Genomic DNA, 18,580 nt, shown 5'->3' with positions numbered 1-18,580 from the left:
TTTGGCAATGTGGAATGTTTCAGATATTCTCAAAACCTGGCAAAACAATATTATTTGGTGGCGGACACGTGTGTGTGCATATATAATATATATATATATATATATATATATATAATGTGTGTGTGTGTATAGGGTTCCTTTTCACAAAATATTAAGGCTTGTTATAAAAATGTTGAAGAGTGGGCAGTTCTTATGTACTTTGGCTCTGCTGGCTCCATTTCACCAATATGGTCTGTTATTACATATGTCTTTAATTGCAGGTGCTGTCAAAGAAGACAAACTTCCTTTTTACGATCCTTTTACACTCATTTGCGGTGTGGAGTGTCCACCGTGTAACATCCACACTGCTGCTATAACTACCTTTGGGGAATGTAAACAAACAGGACTTACAAAAAGGTCTGTTTTCAGATAGGGCTGAACGAGACCAAGGAATTATATTTTAGTGTAGAACTCCAAAATAAAAGGGGGCAGGACAGGAGCTAAATGTTAAATGTGCAAATGGTTGCATCCTAAAATTAAATATTTAATGATAATCCCTGTTTGTGTGTGTTTTGAGGTTGAAACAATCTGTTGCAAATGCCCACTATCCACGATCGAGTCCACGTGGAAATGTGCGTATAAAGCTGTGCCGCTGACACCATCAGAGCGTTTCGAAAAGTCGCGCACACTGCAGCTTTAGCAGCGATGGCTCGCAGCGTCAGGTAATGAAGCTCCACAGCCACACGCAGCCACTCGCCGGTATAATACCAGACACAGAGGCCGGGACTGACAATTCACTTCTCAAATTACCGTTTGGTTGGGGAAAAAACAAATCTCCCACCTGGACAAATGATCTATCGGAGATGTCCAGACAGCTTTACACAAGACACAAGATTGGAGATGGACTGCAAAAACCCATCTTTCAGGTAAAACCGGGGCTGGTTTTTGTTGCTTTGTGGCTGCTTTCTGTGTTGGTTGCAAAGACACTTGCAAAAATAAAAAATAAAATAAAGTGTTTCGTCAGGGTTTGTTGATCAGTACAATATATAAAACTTTAGTGTGTACAAAAAACAACACAAAAACGTGTTTTAAAGAAACAAAACAAATTAGGCATGCTACTCCTCTTAAGAAAATACAGTAAATTGATATGCTAGAAATGTCCTCTATGTATTTGTTTTATTTGGTTAAAACATATGTTGCAAAGAAATAACCTGAGATTATAGACCTCTGTTAATGACTGTTTTGAGGGAAGTTACAGCTGCTAGGACATTTTGACGCCTGTGTCACACATTTAACACATTTACGGTTTACGATTTATTATTTGTAACACAAACAATAAACAAAACATTGAACGTGTTTGTGAATGGTGTAGAATGCGTGCATAGTGTTGGTTAATTAATGTATGCCATTGAAAACGGCGTTTTGTGTTACATTTCCTCTTGTTTCAATGTTTAGGGATGCTGCGTTAGATACAGAATGTGAAGCGGCCAGTGTCAAACACAATAGAAGTTACTATGTGGTTATGCATATAAAGTAGTTTGCAGTACCTTACAAATTGTGTTATATATTACAAGGCATAGATAAAAAGCACAAGAAAGTGCAAGGTAAACCCTGATTTGCTATACTAACAGCATGGCTTTCAAAACAGGCACATTCAATTGAGTGTGAAGCTCTCTGTCGCTTTATATATATATATATATATATATATATATATATATATATATATATATATATATATATTATAATTACACAGTATATAAAATAAAAATGCACAGGCGGCTGTTTTGGTGTCAATCAGGTTTTAAAAAAAAATGGGTGATGACCTAGTTCTGATTTTGCTATTTGTAATGGCCATGAAATGTGGGCCAGTCAAGACCGATACTATAGGTGTGTTCTTTCCACACAAACCAACAGTAACAACACCTGCCCCCCACCCCTCACCCCCACCAGACTCTACTGGGGTTATTCAGACATTCCATTTATAGACACCCTCCCTCGGGTTCACTGTATACATGAGCATGTTTACTTTTGTTACCTAGGTGACTAGAGGAACCCAGTCGAGGAGAAGCAGACTAAAGAGATCTGATGGCAGCACCACCTCCACCAGCTTTATTCTGAGACAGGTAGGAGAGGAGAGGAGCAAGCCAAGCCCTGCACAGGGTTTCAGAAATCTGCCTAAAAGAGAACGGAAGAGGGGGACAATTACCATTATGAATGATTGCTACAATATGCATCCGTCTCATCTTCAAAAATATTTCTCTGACTCTTGGCTTCAGGGTTTGTAGAGTGAAAAGGGCAGAAGCTGGGCGTGAACCGGCGACCCTGTGCACCGTAAGCGAGTGTCTCAACCTCTGTGCAAAAGAGCCGGGCTCATCTGCATGCGTGGTTATAGAGCTCTTAACCTCCTCTCGTCTCACCGTTTAGGCAGTGCATCACACAGCACTGCCCATTCCAGGTGCAGCAGGTTAATGTGCTAGCATTTTTAACCTCAAGAGGCCAGGGTTTGAATACTGTCTAAGATCTCAAGTACTGTATGTTTATTGGTCTCACACTTCGCAAAACCACTGTGATTCAGTAACTTTGCAGGAAGGTCAAGGACTGGATGGGCACAGAGTGCCGCACTCCCATATGGTAGCCATCGCTGAAATTCAGTCATGATGACCCCACTGGAACATATAAGCAGCTAAGTTAGTAGAAATTGCTGTGGGCCTGACACAGCAAAGAGCTCGCGAGAAATACACCTTCAGCTTGAGCAGAGTAGGCCGCAGGACACTTAGAAACATACGATCAATGTTTTTAAGTACTGTTATGGGACATTGCACCTTTAACATCATTTGGTGCGCACCCTTCATTATTTTAATCTTTCCCCACAGTAACCTACATATATTTCAGTAGCATCATTATCACAAATCTAGGTTAGCGAGTTACAGCAGCACTGGGATTGCTGTTTGCAGGTGGTTTAGTTTCACATATTCCAGCATATAGATGCCTGTTTGGAATATTGAAAACAACAGGGAGCCCCGCGTGACTAGCAGAAATAACATCATCTGCGATTCTTTTGCACAAGTTCTTGTGGGTATGGGATGTTTTTCAGCTATGAATAATTTAAAAGTAGGTCACAGCTGATAACTAAAGCCCACTGTTTTCTGTTGATCTCATTTTGTGTTTTTTTTCTATCCAACAGAAATGCAAGTCCTTGAGTACTGTACATTGACAGCAGTTTTGACACATTACATTTAGATGTGTTCTGACAAACTTACAGCAGTGCTTGTGCAGGTAGACACAGGTGTTTATTGTACTGTGATTGTGGGATATTACTCTCCATTACCTGTACAAAACCATTTTTGTTCCACGCCAACACATATTTATATATATATATATATATATATATATATATATATATATATAGCACAGCTGTGAGTCTAATGCTTCCAATTATATTTGAAACCTGTGGGAAATAGTAAAATAATGAGATGAGGCTCAGATTTGCAGGCAAGGTCAACAGAGACAGAGGGAAAGGGATTGTACAGCTCATGTGCACAAAATCTATTTAAACACCAGGCCCTATGTGGGGGGGGGGGAATTATATATATATATATATATATATATATATATATATATATATATATATATATATATATATATATATACAGTATATATAGTCAATCTTGCACAGCAGTGTGCACAATGAACAGTATGCTCAAATAATTAATAAGATTATATGTGTAACTCTCTTTAAGAAAGTCTTTATACATTACCAACTTTGCCAATTTGTTGATTTCTTTTGCGAAAGGGGTTCTAAACAACGACAGATCTAAATACTTCTGCCTTTTGACTTTATTGCTCATTATTAACATATCTAAACACAATAAAAATACAGTGGTAAGAGATATACCGGGCCTAGACTATACCCTAGCAGAGTATCTCTCCACTGTCAGAGATACAAAGCAGAGACAGATCCTGACCAAGTACAGGCTCAGTGACCACAGCCTGGCCATTGAAAAAGACTGACACAGGCAGACCTGGCTGTCCAGAGAGAACAGGCTCTGTGGTCACTGTGAGACAGGAGAGGTCGAAACAGAGATGCACTTTCTCCTACACTGTGAGAAATACTCCCAAACAAGGGAAGTGTTCTTTAATAAAATAGGAAATGCCCATCCACTTTTTCCAAACATGGTAGACTCACAGCCCCCCTGGCTGCCCAATACGTAGCCACCTGTCACATGGAAAACATGTGCGAATGCACAGTAGTTTAATTTAATTGTTTTTGATTATTGATTAATTATTTCTGTTAATTGTTTTATTATCCCCTGCACCTGGATAATAATATATATATATAAAATGTATTTATGATGCATTGTATATATACATGTATGTATTGTATAATTGCTTTGGCAACACCTGCTATTGTAAGTCATGCCAATAAAGCACCATTAAATTGAATTGAATTGATCACTCAAAACAGGGATGGGAATAAGACTCCCACTGCATAGCAGTTTGAACCATTCCTGGTTTTACTAGGAGTCTAATAAGACACAGCTGAGCTTGTTACCCGTACAGTGTTGCTACTGCAGCTCGTATTAACAACTGGAACGGTTGAAACCGCTATGCAAAAGGAGTCGTGTTTCCATCTGTGCGAAATCAGGTTAATTAACTTTCGGGAAGTGGTATTGAGATTTGCTGCTGTCCGGATTATTGTGAGAAAGCATCATCCACAATGACCTTGATGAGCAGATATGCTTTGTACTTCACGCCCTGGGACAGATATTGGACAGGTATGTGAAAAAAAAAAAGTATCATAGGGGGCTCCCAAGTGGCGCATCCGGTAAAGGCACTCCATGTGGAGTGCCGGAATGCGCCCTATAGCCTGGACGTCGCCGGTTCAAGTCCAGGCTATTCCACTGCCGACCATGGACAGGAACTCCCAGGGGGCAGCGCACAATTGGCTGAGCGCCACCTGGGGGTGGTGCTTAGGTCGGCCAGGGTGTCCATGGCTCACCGTGCACCAGTGACCCCTGTAGACTGCCCGGGCGCCTGCGGGGTTGCCTGTAAGCTGGCCACAGCTGCGTTGTCCTCCGATACTGTAGCTCTGGGTTGGCTGCATGGCGGGCCTGCAGAGTGAAAAGAAGCGGTCGGCTGACGGCACACGCTTGTGTGTGTTCGTCTTCGCCGCTCCCGAGATAGTGCAGGGTTGGTAGCGGTGAGCTGTGCCAAATACAATTGGACATTTCACATTGGGAGAAAAAACAGTACATTTCATTGGCGACTACTAAATTAAAAAAAAAAAGTATCATAAGTAATATAACCCCCAAACCCCCCACCATACACTAAGCAATTTTAAAGTGTGATATTGTATCATGAATGTGTCTTGTGATGCCAGACGTAAGGGGCCCAGCTTAGCAACCTGGTTAGCAACACATGCCAGGGAGTTTCTGAGTTTTTGTTAGATGTTGGAAGACAGACAACTCCTAGCACACTAACATCTACTTTAGACCCCCACGTTTAGAGAGAGACTATCGTCGCTGTTCAAAATAACTACAGGTCGGGTGGATTTAATTTATTTCAAGCTACCCTGGTGAGATGACACATTTTATCTCTCCCCTAGCTGACCTCACCGTACTCAGGATTTCAGGCTGCATAATAAATATCAGAAAGGGATTCATCCAGAACCCTATTTTGTACAGAGAGCCAAAGATTTACAACCCGTTATCCAAGTTAATGTGCTCGATAAAATACTTGTTTGAATGAAGTACCAGATAAGTCCTATAATTAAATTTCGACTGATTTGTACTAGTTTCAATGTATTGTTGCTATTCACATTGCTGCTGACCTGCCGCTAGGCTCTGCTGACCTGGGCAGCTAGACTCATTATTCGTCATAAGAATCTGAAGCTGTCCTCCGTGGACACTGCGTAAGCCTGCACACTTCACTTCTGGACTGTGTTTAGTGAGCTCGACGCAATCATTCGTTCTCGCCACTGATGCTGCTAACACATTAATTGTAGATTTTTGTCAGAAGGATAACTGTATTAACTGTAATAACACTAGAGATGATGTGAACAGGACAGATTGTGAGGAGGGGGAGGGCCACTTACACATATGAATAGAACTGACTGCAGTGAGTCTACACACAGCAGCGTTGGGGTTGGGCTGCTGTTTAGCTGCACTATGTCTGTGGCTCCAGTTGTTTTGAAATGTTGGGGTCTCCCGTGAGAACTGTCCTTTTGGGGAGTGCTTTTCATCAATAGCTATTGCACTCAATTGTAAGACAAACGTCTGAGAGAGTACTTTTTACGACACTGGCTACATTTGTGAATTTGTGGGTCGATAGTTCTTTTTATGTCAAGCAGATTCAAAGTCAAGGTAGCGTCATCACAAATAAACTTAATTCACCTCAAGTTCTTTAGGTGCGAGAGTATCTGAGTTATATAAGAAAAAGTGTTAGTAAGTGGTTTTGGAGCCCCTGGGCCTGGAATCCTCAGGAGTACTTGTATCCTCCCTCGACTGGCTGAATTATACTGAATCCAGTCCAGCAGATGTTCTGACCTGTTTGTGTCTCCATGGTAACAGAGTTTTTTTTTTTTATTCAGTAGCACATCGCAAAAAGAGGAGTATTAGAAATGTAGATGGTTCCCATAGCAACAACATAATTAGGGGTGAAAAGCCAGACTATAGCCTTGCTTGCTCAGTGAGTCGATTAGGCTTTAAACCACATATAAATCATAAAAAAGAACTTCTTGAGATGATAAATGTCTGTTGAAAATCATAACTTACTGTTTGTTTTTATATATGGTGCCTCATTTATTGTGTCTCTACTGAAAGAGAAATGTTGCATCAGCTACATTTCCCTAACATTTAATGCATTGCCTGTTTAATATCCTGTTATTTATGACTCTCCGTTGTTGTTTCTGCTTACATCAGTATTTGCCAGGCTCACTGACTATTCCAGAACAAGTGCATTGTGGGGGAATTGAGGTGGGGAAGAATGGCCGTGTTGAACCAGCTTCTGTGCACAACGGCTCACCTGCAGTGTAACGTTAATATCCTTCCCCACTGTCAGCCTTGATGAGGTGGCTGATTTATGTTTTATTATTAAATCTTGAAATGCTTCTATCTCAAAAACTATAGTGTAGTTTTAATTTAGTTGTCATTTCCAACAGCAGTGAGGTCTTCAACCCCCAGCCCCTTTCTTGTTTGAGCCCTGTGTGATCTACCAGCTGTGAGCATGCTTTACAAGCAATCAATGAACCTGCCTGTGAGGGCAATCATTAAAACAGGATGCTGACACAGAAGGGTGCTGAGAACAGTACTTCCTGTAGTGGTCACATAGTTCACACATCATCCAGGGATCTCTGCCCTAGGAAAGCTACAAATCTGTCTTTTCACAAAATTTTCTTGATGCAGTTCAAATTCAATTCTGCGCTGCTACTTGTTGGACCTAAATGAGCACCTAATGAGGCTGATCATTATAGATTCTGTTCAGAAAACCCACGTGAGAGGATGTACAGGGTGCTCCATGCCTTTAAACCCACAATCCTACATTCACATAGAAACTAAAAAGTCCCATAGAGCTGTATTTTTTTAGGTTGTCAGCCTTCTCTGCTTATCTCATTAGGAGATAAATCTGTTGATTCATTTAATGAGCCTATTTACCACTGCAGCACTTAACTGAAAAGATCTGAGTCAGAGTGTCTGGCCAAAAACAAGCAGGGCAGGTCTATGAGAAGTGCAAGAAAGAACAAAAAAACCCACTGTCTGAAAATGCTGTCTAAGTGCAGAGAAGTCTTTCCTTGATAGATGTGTTTGTGGCGGCTGGTTTGATGATTTCTTTTTTTTAATTTAGTTTTTTACCCCAGTTTTCTCCCCAATTTGGAATCGCCAATTGTGTTATTATTAATCCCGGTTCACCGCTGCAACCCCCCTGGCGACTCGGGAAACAGAGGCTGAAACATGCGTCCTTCGAAATGTGTTCTTGCCAGTCCATCATTTTTTGCACTGCGGATCCACAGCGAAGCCATCAGACCTAGTAATGCCAGAGGACAACACAGATCTGAATGGCTCCACTGCAGACCCACAGACGCCCTATCAGCCACAGGGGTCGCTGGTGCACGGTGAACCGTGGATTGCCCTGTCAACCTAAGCTCTCCCTACCCGGGCGGCGCTCGGCCAATTGTGCGCCGCCCCCTGGGAACCCCCGGTCACAGTCGGCAATGACATAGCCTGGATTCGAACCTGCGCTCTCCAGGCTAGCACTCCACGCGGAGTGCCTTTACTGGATGCACCACTCGGGAGCATTTTGATGATTTCTGATAAGAAAACGGCCTACAGTTTTGGTAACTATGAGCACCGCGCACAGTCATACATTTCAGTGCCAGTATTTTCCTATAAAACTGGAGTTTAATAAGTTCAATAAAAGTGGAACAGAAGCAGAACAACGAGGTGAAGAAGAACAGGTTTTGGGTTTTTTATTTATACTTCTAATATTCTACAGTAGAGCGGTGCAACGCTGTTTCTGAACACCTGGGGTTGCCTTTAGCAACAGATTTGCTTTATCTGATTAAAAGCGTTTGCAAAAGAAATGTTGATGCATTCTTCACATTGTACAAAATACTGGTACAAAAAGCACCGTACCTGAGAACCAATGAACTGACCCACCCATGAGAGGCCAAACAGGTTTGTCCTGGTCCCCAAAGGGTAGGGTAAGTGAAACCGAAGATGGAAAATTCATATTTAAACTATTGTCTTGATTCATAGCAAATGCACAGTCAGGTCAATGGAGGAGAGGTGTTTAGGAGCTAAGGGTAAACAAAGCCAAAAGAGGTGGCTTTAGTATTGCAATGCTAATTAAATTGTCCTAGCAGTATAAGGACTTTATTGTGCACAACTCTGCAGTTATGTGTGTTACTGTAGTGCCCCCTGCTGGTAATATTAATGCAGTACCTTTAAAAAAAAAAAGAAAAAGGGTTATTTTTTATTGTAAATTCAGATGTATTGAAAACAGTAGAGTTTTTTTTTTATCCTTTATTGTACTGGCCTATCCTTCTTTTCAGCTCATACCCTCTCTTCATGGGATCCACAATCAATATTTATAAAATGTAAAGACTCTACTGAGCACTGGTACTTCAATCCTAGATAATATCAATGGATTGGCACAATTAAAAGGAGGGGTCAATGCAGAACTCATTCTGTTTAAGGACTGTGGGTGGCAGAAGGAGGTTCAGAGGAATCCATTCATTTGGATGATTTTGTGTGTGTGTGTGTGTTTGCACGTGAATGCGGTTTCTTGCACCATGTTTATCTCAGTCGTTGGCCTCATTGTCGATTCTGGGACTGGCATCTGGACAAATCAATAAAACCAGATTGTTTAGAAGGTGAATCTCGCCCCTTTCTGCTTCCCTGGTACCTGTGAATGAGACAGGGTGCTGTCTTCCTCGTTTTGGAGTTGGGACAAATCTTTGCTAGGACAAGTATCCTTATAGCCATTACATTACATACTGTTGGAATACATGTAGGTCCGGATGGGCTTGATGCTGTAACACTCACAACTCTCAGGTGACCACACTGTAAAAGCACATGTTTCATTAAAGTGTTTAAATTATCCTAAAGGCATACACAAACGTAACCAAAATAAACCATTTCAAGTAAATACCTACTGAAATGTTTTAGAACCTATTGCATAAGATGTATTTATTGTGGCTGGTTTCACAGAGCCGTTACACACTTGATTTATTTTAATCCACTCACCAACATTATCTCGCCTCACGTTTTCTACATGCCATTGAGGTATACATCGCAAAATGTACAGGCATGCATTTTTGTTGTTGTCCTATAACAGTTTTGAAATAAAAGAAAAAATCTCGTTCTAATATTATTTGTCATGGAGCCTCAACACAGTTAGTCAGTAATAAAATCCTCAAAGTGTTTTCGAGTTAACAGCTCCCATACTGTACTGGTCACATTATTTAGACCCTGGGATGCGGTTTTAATGAGGGCGCTGTTATCCTTTCGGTTGTATTTACCAAATTACCAACAAAAAAATATATATATAAGTATGATAAATGTGTGTAATTATTTAATGCTAGCACTTCAAGTTGTTCCTTTTGTTATTTGGTACTGTTTAAATACAGCTGTAACGATAGTGGCACTGTAATTAATGCATGTTGTAAGATGTGTGTGTTTTCGTGCACGTCATTTGGATGTTATTTAACACTGTTAATTCATATTTATTTAATAATTGTGGATCAGCTGTGGGGCCACTCTGTGAACCACATTTGGCCCTTGGCCCTTGTGCTAAATACTAGGGCTTTAGCAAAATTCAATATGCACATTTCTGGAAAGATGAGAGAGTTAATTTTAGACCAGTCTGGGTGCTTTTGTTTTATGAATAATTAAAGTACCATTACTGCTCAGATGATTCAGGTGGCTGCTGGAATACTGCATGATCAGGGGACCAGATGCCAAATAAAATCAGCATTATGATCCAGATGCAAACCAGCATACTTTGAAGCTGATCTGCTTCTCGCCCAGAAGCAGTGTGCTGTATAATGAGGGTGGAGTGTATGGGCTTTCACATCATACAAAAAAAAGGGGGGGGGGGATGTATGTGTGTGTGTGTGTGTGTGTATATATATATATGCTGTATGTATATATTTTCAGTCAGTAACATTGAGATAATTTTGCTTTTAGACATGAAATCATGGGGATCTAGAATGATGGAATGCTACATGCCACTGTAATCTCTAGCATGGTATTTTATCACTTTCCAGGGAATGGGAGAGGAGAGAGAGCCAGAGTAGAAGAGACAGAGAGGGAGAGGGACACAGGCAGCAAGAGATAGAAAAGGCTGCTTTCTTTTCCTTATTCACAGTCAAGGAGAATGTTCTTCCAGCTGAGTGGAGCACAGCCCAGCCAATCGGCTGCCTCCCTCTCCGCTTTGTCATCAGGATCTGATTGAGGAAGGATTTGCTTTCCAGCTCAGTATTTGGAAGGCAGATAAAATGCCAGGTCTGGGTTGCCTCTAGGGATAACCTTCCTCCCTTATAATGTGAATGAACAGCATCTCAGCTTGGGAGATACGCATACAATTCACTAGCAGGCTCAAGAAAACCAGTGTAGGCCTATTCGTCGTCGTCTTCTTTTTTTTTCAGTGGTTTTGGGTTATTGTCACCCCTCCCTCCCCTCTCCTCTCCATCCTTCTGTGGTTTTTCTTTTCAGTTTTATGTCATTTTTTTTTCATTTGTCAAGGGGTGCTTCTTGGAATATTAAACCTCCATGTACGACAATTTGTACCTGCATGGATTCGAAGACTCGGAGGCGGTGAGTCCTTATACATTTTTATTGTGATCTCTGGGTAACAGTGTTTTTCGATAGGGGTTGCCTGTGTTATGGAGGGCCGTTGGGGGGGGGGGGGGAGACGGGGGACGACGACTAGGTGAAATAAAGCATGGTGTTTATTACACATCTCTGCGGATGAGAATGTCTGTAATTCAGTGTCAGCTGCAGCAGTCCTCCATTAAATGCTGTTTATCAGGCCATTCATTTTTGAATGTGCATGGGGGAAAAAAAAGCCAAAATGAGTCTGTCACACGCTGTGTTTAACAGATTATATGGAGGGTGCTTCTACTGTATGGGATGCTTTTAGGATGAAATACAAGGTGGTCAAGACAGTTTTGCCTAATCAAATGCAGCCCGATTGTTCCTGCAGGATTTTGATTTGTTCATTTACAATTTTACAGCCACCTGAAATGGGCTGCATTTGTTTTCCACTTAAAGGGACAATACTCCAATGTCATAACACAGTGCCCTGTTTTAATCCCTCGGAGCACTAGATATGGGGATGTGTTTTGCTGGAAGGAAGATCAAATCCTTGTTCCAGCTTCGGCTCATGCCTCTAGTATCTGCTATTAGAATTTATGTAGCACAAACTGTTCTATCGAAAACCGTGCCCTTTCCTTGATTTCAGAAACATCCCTGGTTAAAAATGTGCATCTTGTTAGCCCCACACATCCTTTTTATCTGCTTAAAATAGTATTTGTTTCAAAATTGTGGAACCAGGTACAGTGAATTGAGGCTGATTGTTTGTGAGTCAGTTGGGTTTCCATATTATATTATACAAGACTAATATATGCAGAGGGGAATGAAAATACTCCTCTGCTGAAATAAAATCTCTTGGAAAATCATGTGCAGGCGTTTAAAAAATACTTGACAGCCCATTGAATGCCTGTCAGAATTCAAAGCTGTTTGAAAAACAAGCTTAATTAGCCGCTGGAAATAGTGTTTGGAGATACTGCATTTTTCAGTGTTATGTTGATTTTGTACTCTAAATGTTTTGTGCCCATGTGCGGGGTCGTGTGTACATTGAAGCAGAGCTACTTCGACTTTCTTTATTAAACAACATTCACTCACCCAGTCATTCCCCAAATATGCATGTTACTATTGTCACTGTTTTGTAATGGTCAGTCACTACCATAACAACAGCAATATATACTGTTACTGGTGTTCTATTAAACAGTAGGCAGGCATTCACACCACTAGGCCAGTAGGTTGAAACATTGCCATTATATATATATATATATATATATATATATATATATATATATATATATATATATATATATATATATGGCAATGTTGTAGGGAGTGTTGCACTATATATAGTACTGTACAGTGAACTCACACACAGTTGGTAATTTGCAGTTAAGAGGATGGAAGCTGGCTCAAGTGTCCTGGCCTAAGTGGGTTGGGTAATACAAGCATTCCATTTAAACAGGTTCTGACTGAGTGAGTGTGGAATTGGGATTACCATGGTACCACCAACGAGATCAGAATTCCTTTACAACCAAGCAGACCTGCTTGAACTAAAATATATATTTTATAGAATCATTTGTATGTATGGTGTGAATCTTGGATGGGATAAATCACCCACGTTGGCATTGATACACAACCCTGATTAGACATTTCATCACATTTTATTGTTAATTAAAAACAACCCAAAAAAAACACATTTTCTGTTGAAATGTAACCACCAAGCATGGAATACTTTCTTTTTAACTATTAGGTGAATTAAGGTATACAGCATTACAAACCTTACTGAGCACCGGTAGATGCCTTCTAAAAATGTCAAATGTACTTTAGAATTTTAGAAACTGCCTTTCAAACAGTCTACGAAATCCAACCCAAAATCAAACATACAAACACACTTTAAAATGTATGTCCACATACTCAAAATCTGTTCTTCAATGCAAAATAGCATTACTGTCCTCCCCAGCGGTCATCACCTTCTCCTTCCTTAGATACCCTTGTCTCTGGACACCTAGCTGTCGCTGTGGTCAGTTATTTATGCCAAATTAAGCTCTGAACTTTCATCCACCATTAAGAAAGCTCCATTCCAGGGAGGTACTGTGCTGTAGTTGATTGTGGACCATTCCTGCAGAATGTCTAGTGCAGGGGTGTCCAGTCACTGCCCTGGAGGGCCATTCCACTGCAGGTTTAACAGGTAAAAGGAGATCATTAACTACTTAAGAGTTTGGATGGACGTTTCATTGGTTTACACAATTTACACCAGGGTTGGAACAAAGACCAGGACTGCTAGTTTCTCCAGCCATAGTTACCCTATTTTCCTGGGGATGTGTGGCAGGTCATATAGATCCATTTGAATGATTATATATAAGAAACTGGTAAGAGTTTATTGTGGGGTTGTGCCAGTTATTCAGATTTGGGTCTTATCCCTTTTAAGATTTCGCCTGTTTATTGCAAAACTTAGCATTTTGATTTATTTGGAGTAACCTCACCCAAAAGGCAGGGTGTTGGCAATCTACTCCAAAACTGAGTAGAGCAATAATGATCGCATTATGTAATAAAGGCAGTAAATCCTGATTCTCAATTTAACAGGGAATCATATGAACCGAAAGGGAAGTCGCAAAACCGAACAAGCAGCACCCCTCCCAGATTACAGACACACCAGCAATTCAACCCACGCACCCCTCCCAGATTACACACACACCCGCAATTCAACCAGCACACCTCTCCCAGATTACACACACACACACACCTGCAATTCAACCAGCGCACCCATGCCAGATTACACACACACACCCGCAATTCAACCAGCGCACCCCTCCCAGATTACACACACACCCGCAATTCAACCAGCACACCCCTCCCAGATTACACACACACACACACACCCGCAATTCAACCAGCGCACCCCTCCCAGATTACAAACACACACCTGCAATTCAACCAGCGCACCCCTCCCAGATTACACACACACACCTGCAATTCAACCAGCACACCCCTCCCAGATTACACACACACACACACACCCGCAATTCAACCAGCGCACCCCTCCCAGATTACACACACACACCCGCAATTCAACCAGCGCACCCCTCCCAGATTACACACACACACCCGCAATTCAACCAGCGCACCCCTCCCAGATTACACACACACCCGCAATTCAACCAGCGCACCCCTCCCAGATTACACACACACACCCGCAATTCAACCAGCGCACCCCTCCCAGATTACACACACACCCGCAATTCAACCTGTGCACAGCATCATTCACTCAATTCAGTGAATTAACATTGGGGATTAAATAAAGTCCTGTCTTTCCTAGAACATTTCTTAAAGCCAACAAGAGTCTAGAACGTTATTTAGATTTTGAGTTAAAGTTTACTGAATGGGGCCAGAGGTGACATTTACCTTTGCTGACCCTTCCTTCAGATTAAATAAACAGCACTCTTTGAAAGTTATTCGAGGCAGGAGGATGAGATTCTGACATGGTAGGTGTGCTGTATTTGCTCTCTGTTTCAAAGTTCCCTGCACTGCAATGAAAAAAAAACAAACATCAAAGTTTTCAGATTCAGATAGGATTTTTTAAAAAAAAGAAACGATGATTACCTTATGAAGGTTTGTTCCTAGAAGCAGTGGATTGTGTACTGTCCTGGCAGGGGAACAGTTTGGAAGATGCACTGAAACGAGTGATTCCTCACATCACTTCAGCAGCAGTGACACTGTGCCGTTTCCTAGCGAACGAGACCCATGCTGACTCACATTGTGTGGGGTGGACCTCCTCCGCAGTGCCAGCAAGTTATTATTTCATGTGAAATAACTATTCCTTTGGTATGATTTGCAATTTAAAATGTGACCACCTTTTAGGTGGGGGTTGTTTTGCCATTACAGTAAAGGCTATGATCTAGCTATAATTATGCTATGAACCTTGTAGTCAAGACTGCAGTAACTATGTATAACACTGTAACTCAGGAATTCAAAAATACTTTATTTGAGACAATAAGAGGGACCGTAGATATAACAGGGAATTTCTTTACTTTCCTGGTCATTTGTTTTAAGTTATTTTTGTTGAATGGAATAATAATAATAAAATCTGTATATCAATCAATGAAATCATTTTTATATAGCGCCTTTCACAGCAGGCCATCTAAAGGCCATATAAAACACAAAGGAGCGCCATTTATTTATTTATTTATTTATTTATTTATTTATTTATTTATTTATTTATTTTAAATCATTCCTTTTAATAAATTGCTGAAACCTGTTTGTGAATTACCTGTAAGTGCAAAACAATTGGTGGATAGAATAATATTACTAATAAAAATGACACAGCAAACACAAAGATGCAAGATCAGTAATGTGACAAGATGCAGATGGATGATTCAGAATATATATTTTTAAATCCCAGAGCCGATATGAATATAAAAAGATAAGTGTAGGTAGGGCAGCTGCTGAATAATTTGACACAAATAAAGATGACGCGACAAAGTAACTGGCAGTCGCAATGCATTCAAAACAAATGCCAGAGTGACTAATGGATCTGCCCTAGCTGTCAGATTATGGACTAAGATTCGCACTGTTATTTTTTACGTGCTTATGTAAAAAAGAAATAAATAAATAACTTAACAACGTTGACATCTAGTTTTCAAGATCCCATTGCTATGATACAGCTTTGAATTGTAAAATGGAATGTTGCAACACAGGGACACATTGGTGGTGTTTCTGTGGACATTGCTGTTGTCTAAGGGATCAGGTCTCTGCTCTGCTGGGATCAGGTCGCTTATGTTATTTTGGGTTACATTTCTGTAAAGGACTGTCCCCAAATATATCTTATAGTAGGAATGGTGCATAATCGTTTGGATTGGACAGCAGGAGTTGTAGTGAATACTTATTTCTTTAACTAGCTGTATTGATCTGGTAATGCAGTACAATCAAGTTTAATGCCTACAGCTTATGGATTTCAGAGGTTAAGGCTCTCGGTAGCTACAGCATGTTTGAGGGTAGGAAACTGGGTGAATTCACATAAAAAGATAATACTGATCACGTCAGTTGTTTAGTTGAATCCTTCCTAAGAGTCAGTGACGTCAGTCGGATGTTTGACATTGCCCTGAGATTTGATTGAAGTTTTATGATTTAAATATTTTAAAATTTAGATGTGACTTATTCTCTTAAAAGGGATCGTAGAAAATAAAATAATTTTAGAAAAAGGTAAACTTGATTTAAGAAGGACTGCAGAAAGTTAGGAGGTGTTTTTCTTTCCTATAATGAACTGCTTATAGAAAGTTTCTCAGTTTCTTCTAAGAAACGTTTGCTGATTCATTAATGACGACCCCTTTGCTGTATTTAAATTGGGATGCAGTACTGGAACACCCAGGGGAATGCACAGGAGACATTAGCATTTGTCAAAGTGCTTTAATAAGCAAGGCAACGTTTAGTGTACCTGGCCTAGTTTAGGGGTTCAATGTCTTTTTTGAACGCAAGAAAGCTTGATTGCAGATATGAGGAAGCAATTTTTCTGTTTTTCTTGTTTATATCCAGTAACCCCATAGTATCAAGCATGGTTTACCCTTTTCAGTGTCCCTCATGGCAAATCAATACGGTACACGTTGCAGACACTGTATTGTACAGTACGTGACAATGCCTTTTACCTGCTTTTTTACAGCAATAGAAACTAGACGGAAACTCTGGTCACCTGTTGCAAGTCAATTGAATCAGATGAGCGTGATTGTTGAAAAACGGACACAGGAGGTTGTATTCATATAGTACGTATTTAACAGGAAGTGTACTGCTGTCCTGTACGTTGTGAACATGGCCAAGGACTTTCCCACTGATCTACAGTCACATTTGCCCCGGGTAGACATTTTAGTTTGTCAAGTGTTGTCCATAATTATGACAGGATACCATATTTATCATTTATGAACCTTGTGATTTACTGTAGCACGTAACAGTTTTTACTGGGCATCAGAATTACTTTAGCTTTCCTTAATTGCAACATCAAACAAAAATTGTATGAATAATTCATGCAACGTAAAAAAAAAAAAAGAAAAAAACCCAACCCTGAAATCATTTGCTGTGCACTCAGTTCTCCCTGAAGTTACTTTTGAAATGGTCAACTGTCTGAGTGCTCTCAGCATTTCCAATACAGGGTTATACAGGGTTTTATAGGAGTATTGCTTGATCTTTTGCAACAGGCTACAAGGACAGAAACGAGGTGCGTGTTATTAAGCACAAAGGCCAAGTCTGATATTGAGAAATTTGAGGAGGCAACAGTTCATACACTTGTTTTGGAAAATGCTAAAGAGAAGCTGCTATATGGAAAATGCTGATGTACCTTTTTACTGGAGAACCAGTATGCATCAGCCCTCAATACCTACCTGGAAGCTTCAGTGGGATGCAAGCTAGTGAACGCGCTGGCTAGTAGCAGGGGAATATGTTTTTACAGTAGATTACTTTAGCTGGCCAGGACTACGCCATACAAAAGCCCATATCAATGTCTGCACTGTTTCATCAGCCAAAAAGAATATAAAGTTAAAGTGGGTGAGATGGAGACACATCTGAACTAATTCATCCTGTAGAATACAGAAGCACATCTGCTGTAAGAATATTAGTAGTAGTAGTATTCATTTTGTTACATTGCTTCTAGCAGAAAGACAAAATAACCCTTTTAACCATGAACTCTCCTAGTGCTATGGCATGGCTAAGCCTCCAGAGAGACATCAGAGCCACTGCCCTGAGGGGGCATGTCCAATCCTTTAGAAAACAGAACCTTGTGAGCTGTGGGTAGCGATGTTTCTAGCCAGAGCGAAGGCCTGTGTCCTCCTGTGCATGCAACAGCAAAATGAAGACGTAAAGTGTGCAAGTGCAGTAGTAATATTGGAGCTGTGGCAGTCCCCGAGTCCCAGGGGTAATTGTCATCGGTCTGATAAACCTTTGTGTGCTGGAAACTGCTATAAAGTTGCATCCGCACTAAATGCAAAACACTAAATGAAATGAGTTTCACTGCTAGCTGTACTAATGGTGCTCCACAGCGATAGCCTGGCCTGATAAGTTGTAATTTTGCAAACCTATCTGATATATCAAAGCTCTGGTTTCCCACAAAGCCAACCTAAGCATGAGCAAAGCCTGTATTCAGAAGCTTTAATAATCTGACGGGATGTTGACGGGAAGGCCCTGATTGACTGCTCATTCCAATCTTTCCCATCCATGGCCTGCATGTTAGTCCTGGATTTCATTTCCACACAGGGATCTTTGCATGTACTTTGGCAAAGACCTGGATCTGTAGCTGGGAGCAGCCACTTCCTTTC

The 18,580-nt window shown here is 40.7% G+C and overlaps 1 protein-coding gene across 2 annotated transcripts in view; it reads left to right on the top strand.

Annotated features, from left to right (window-relative positions):
• The first annotated feature begins 659 nt into the window (after positions 1-659).
• Positions 660-18,580, top strand: part of LOC117410861 (voltage-dependent L-type calcium channel subunit beta-4) — a 44,575-nt gene continuing 26,654 nt past the window's right edge. Inside the window, exons 1-2 of one of the 2 annotated variants that reach the window (XM_034017770.3) lie at positions 660-905; positions 2,019-2,102. In XM_034017770.3, the coding sequence (XP_033873661.2) occupies positions 705-905; positions 2,019-2,102 (285 nt within the window). In that variant the 5' untranslated portion in view covers positions 660-704. Of the gene's footprint in view, positions 906-2,018; positions 2,103-10,916; positions 11,295-18,580 lie in introns of those variants that run through there. The other variant, XM_034017783.3, reaches the window with a different exon arrangement.

The sequence above is a fragment of the Acipenser ruthenus genome, chromosome 10 (assembly GCF_902713425.1).
Source record: "Acipenser ruthenus chromosome 10, fAciRut3.2 maternal haplotype, whole genome shotgun sequence".
In the NCBI taxonomy this organism is placed as follows: domain Eukaryota; kingdom Metazoa; phylum Chordata; class Actinopteri; order Acipenseriformes; family Acipenseridae; genus Acipenser; species Acipenser ruthenus.
This window is presented reverse-complemented; position numbering and strand designations above follow the sequence as displayed.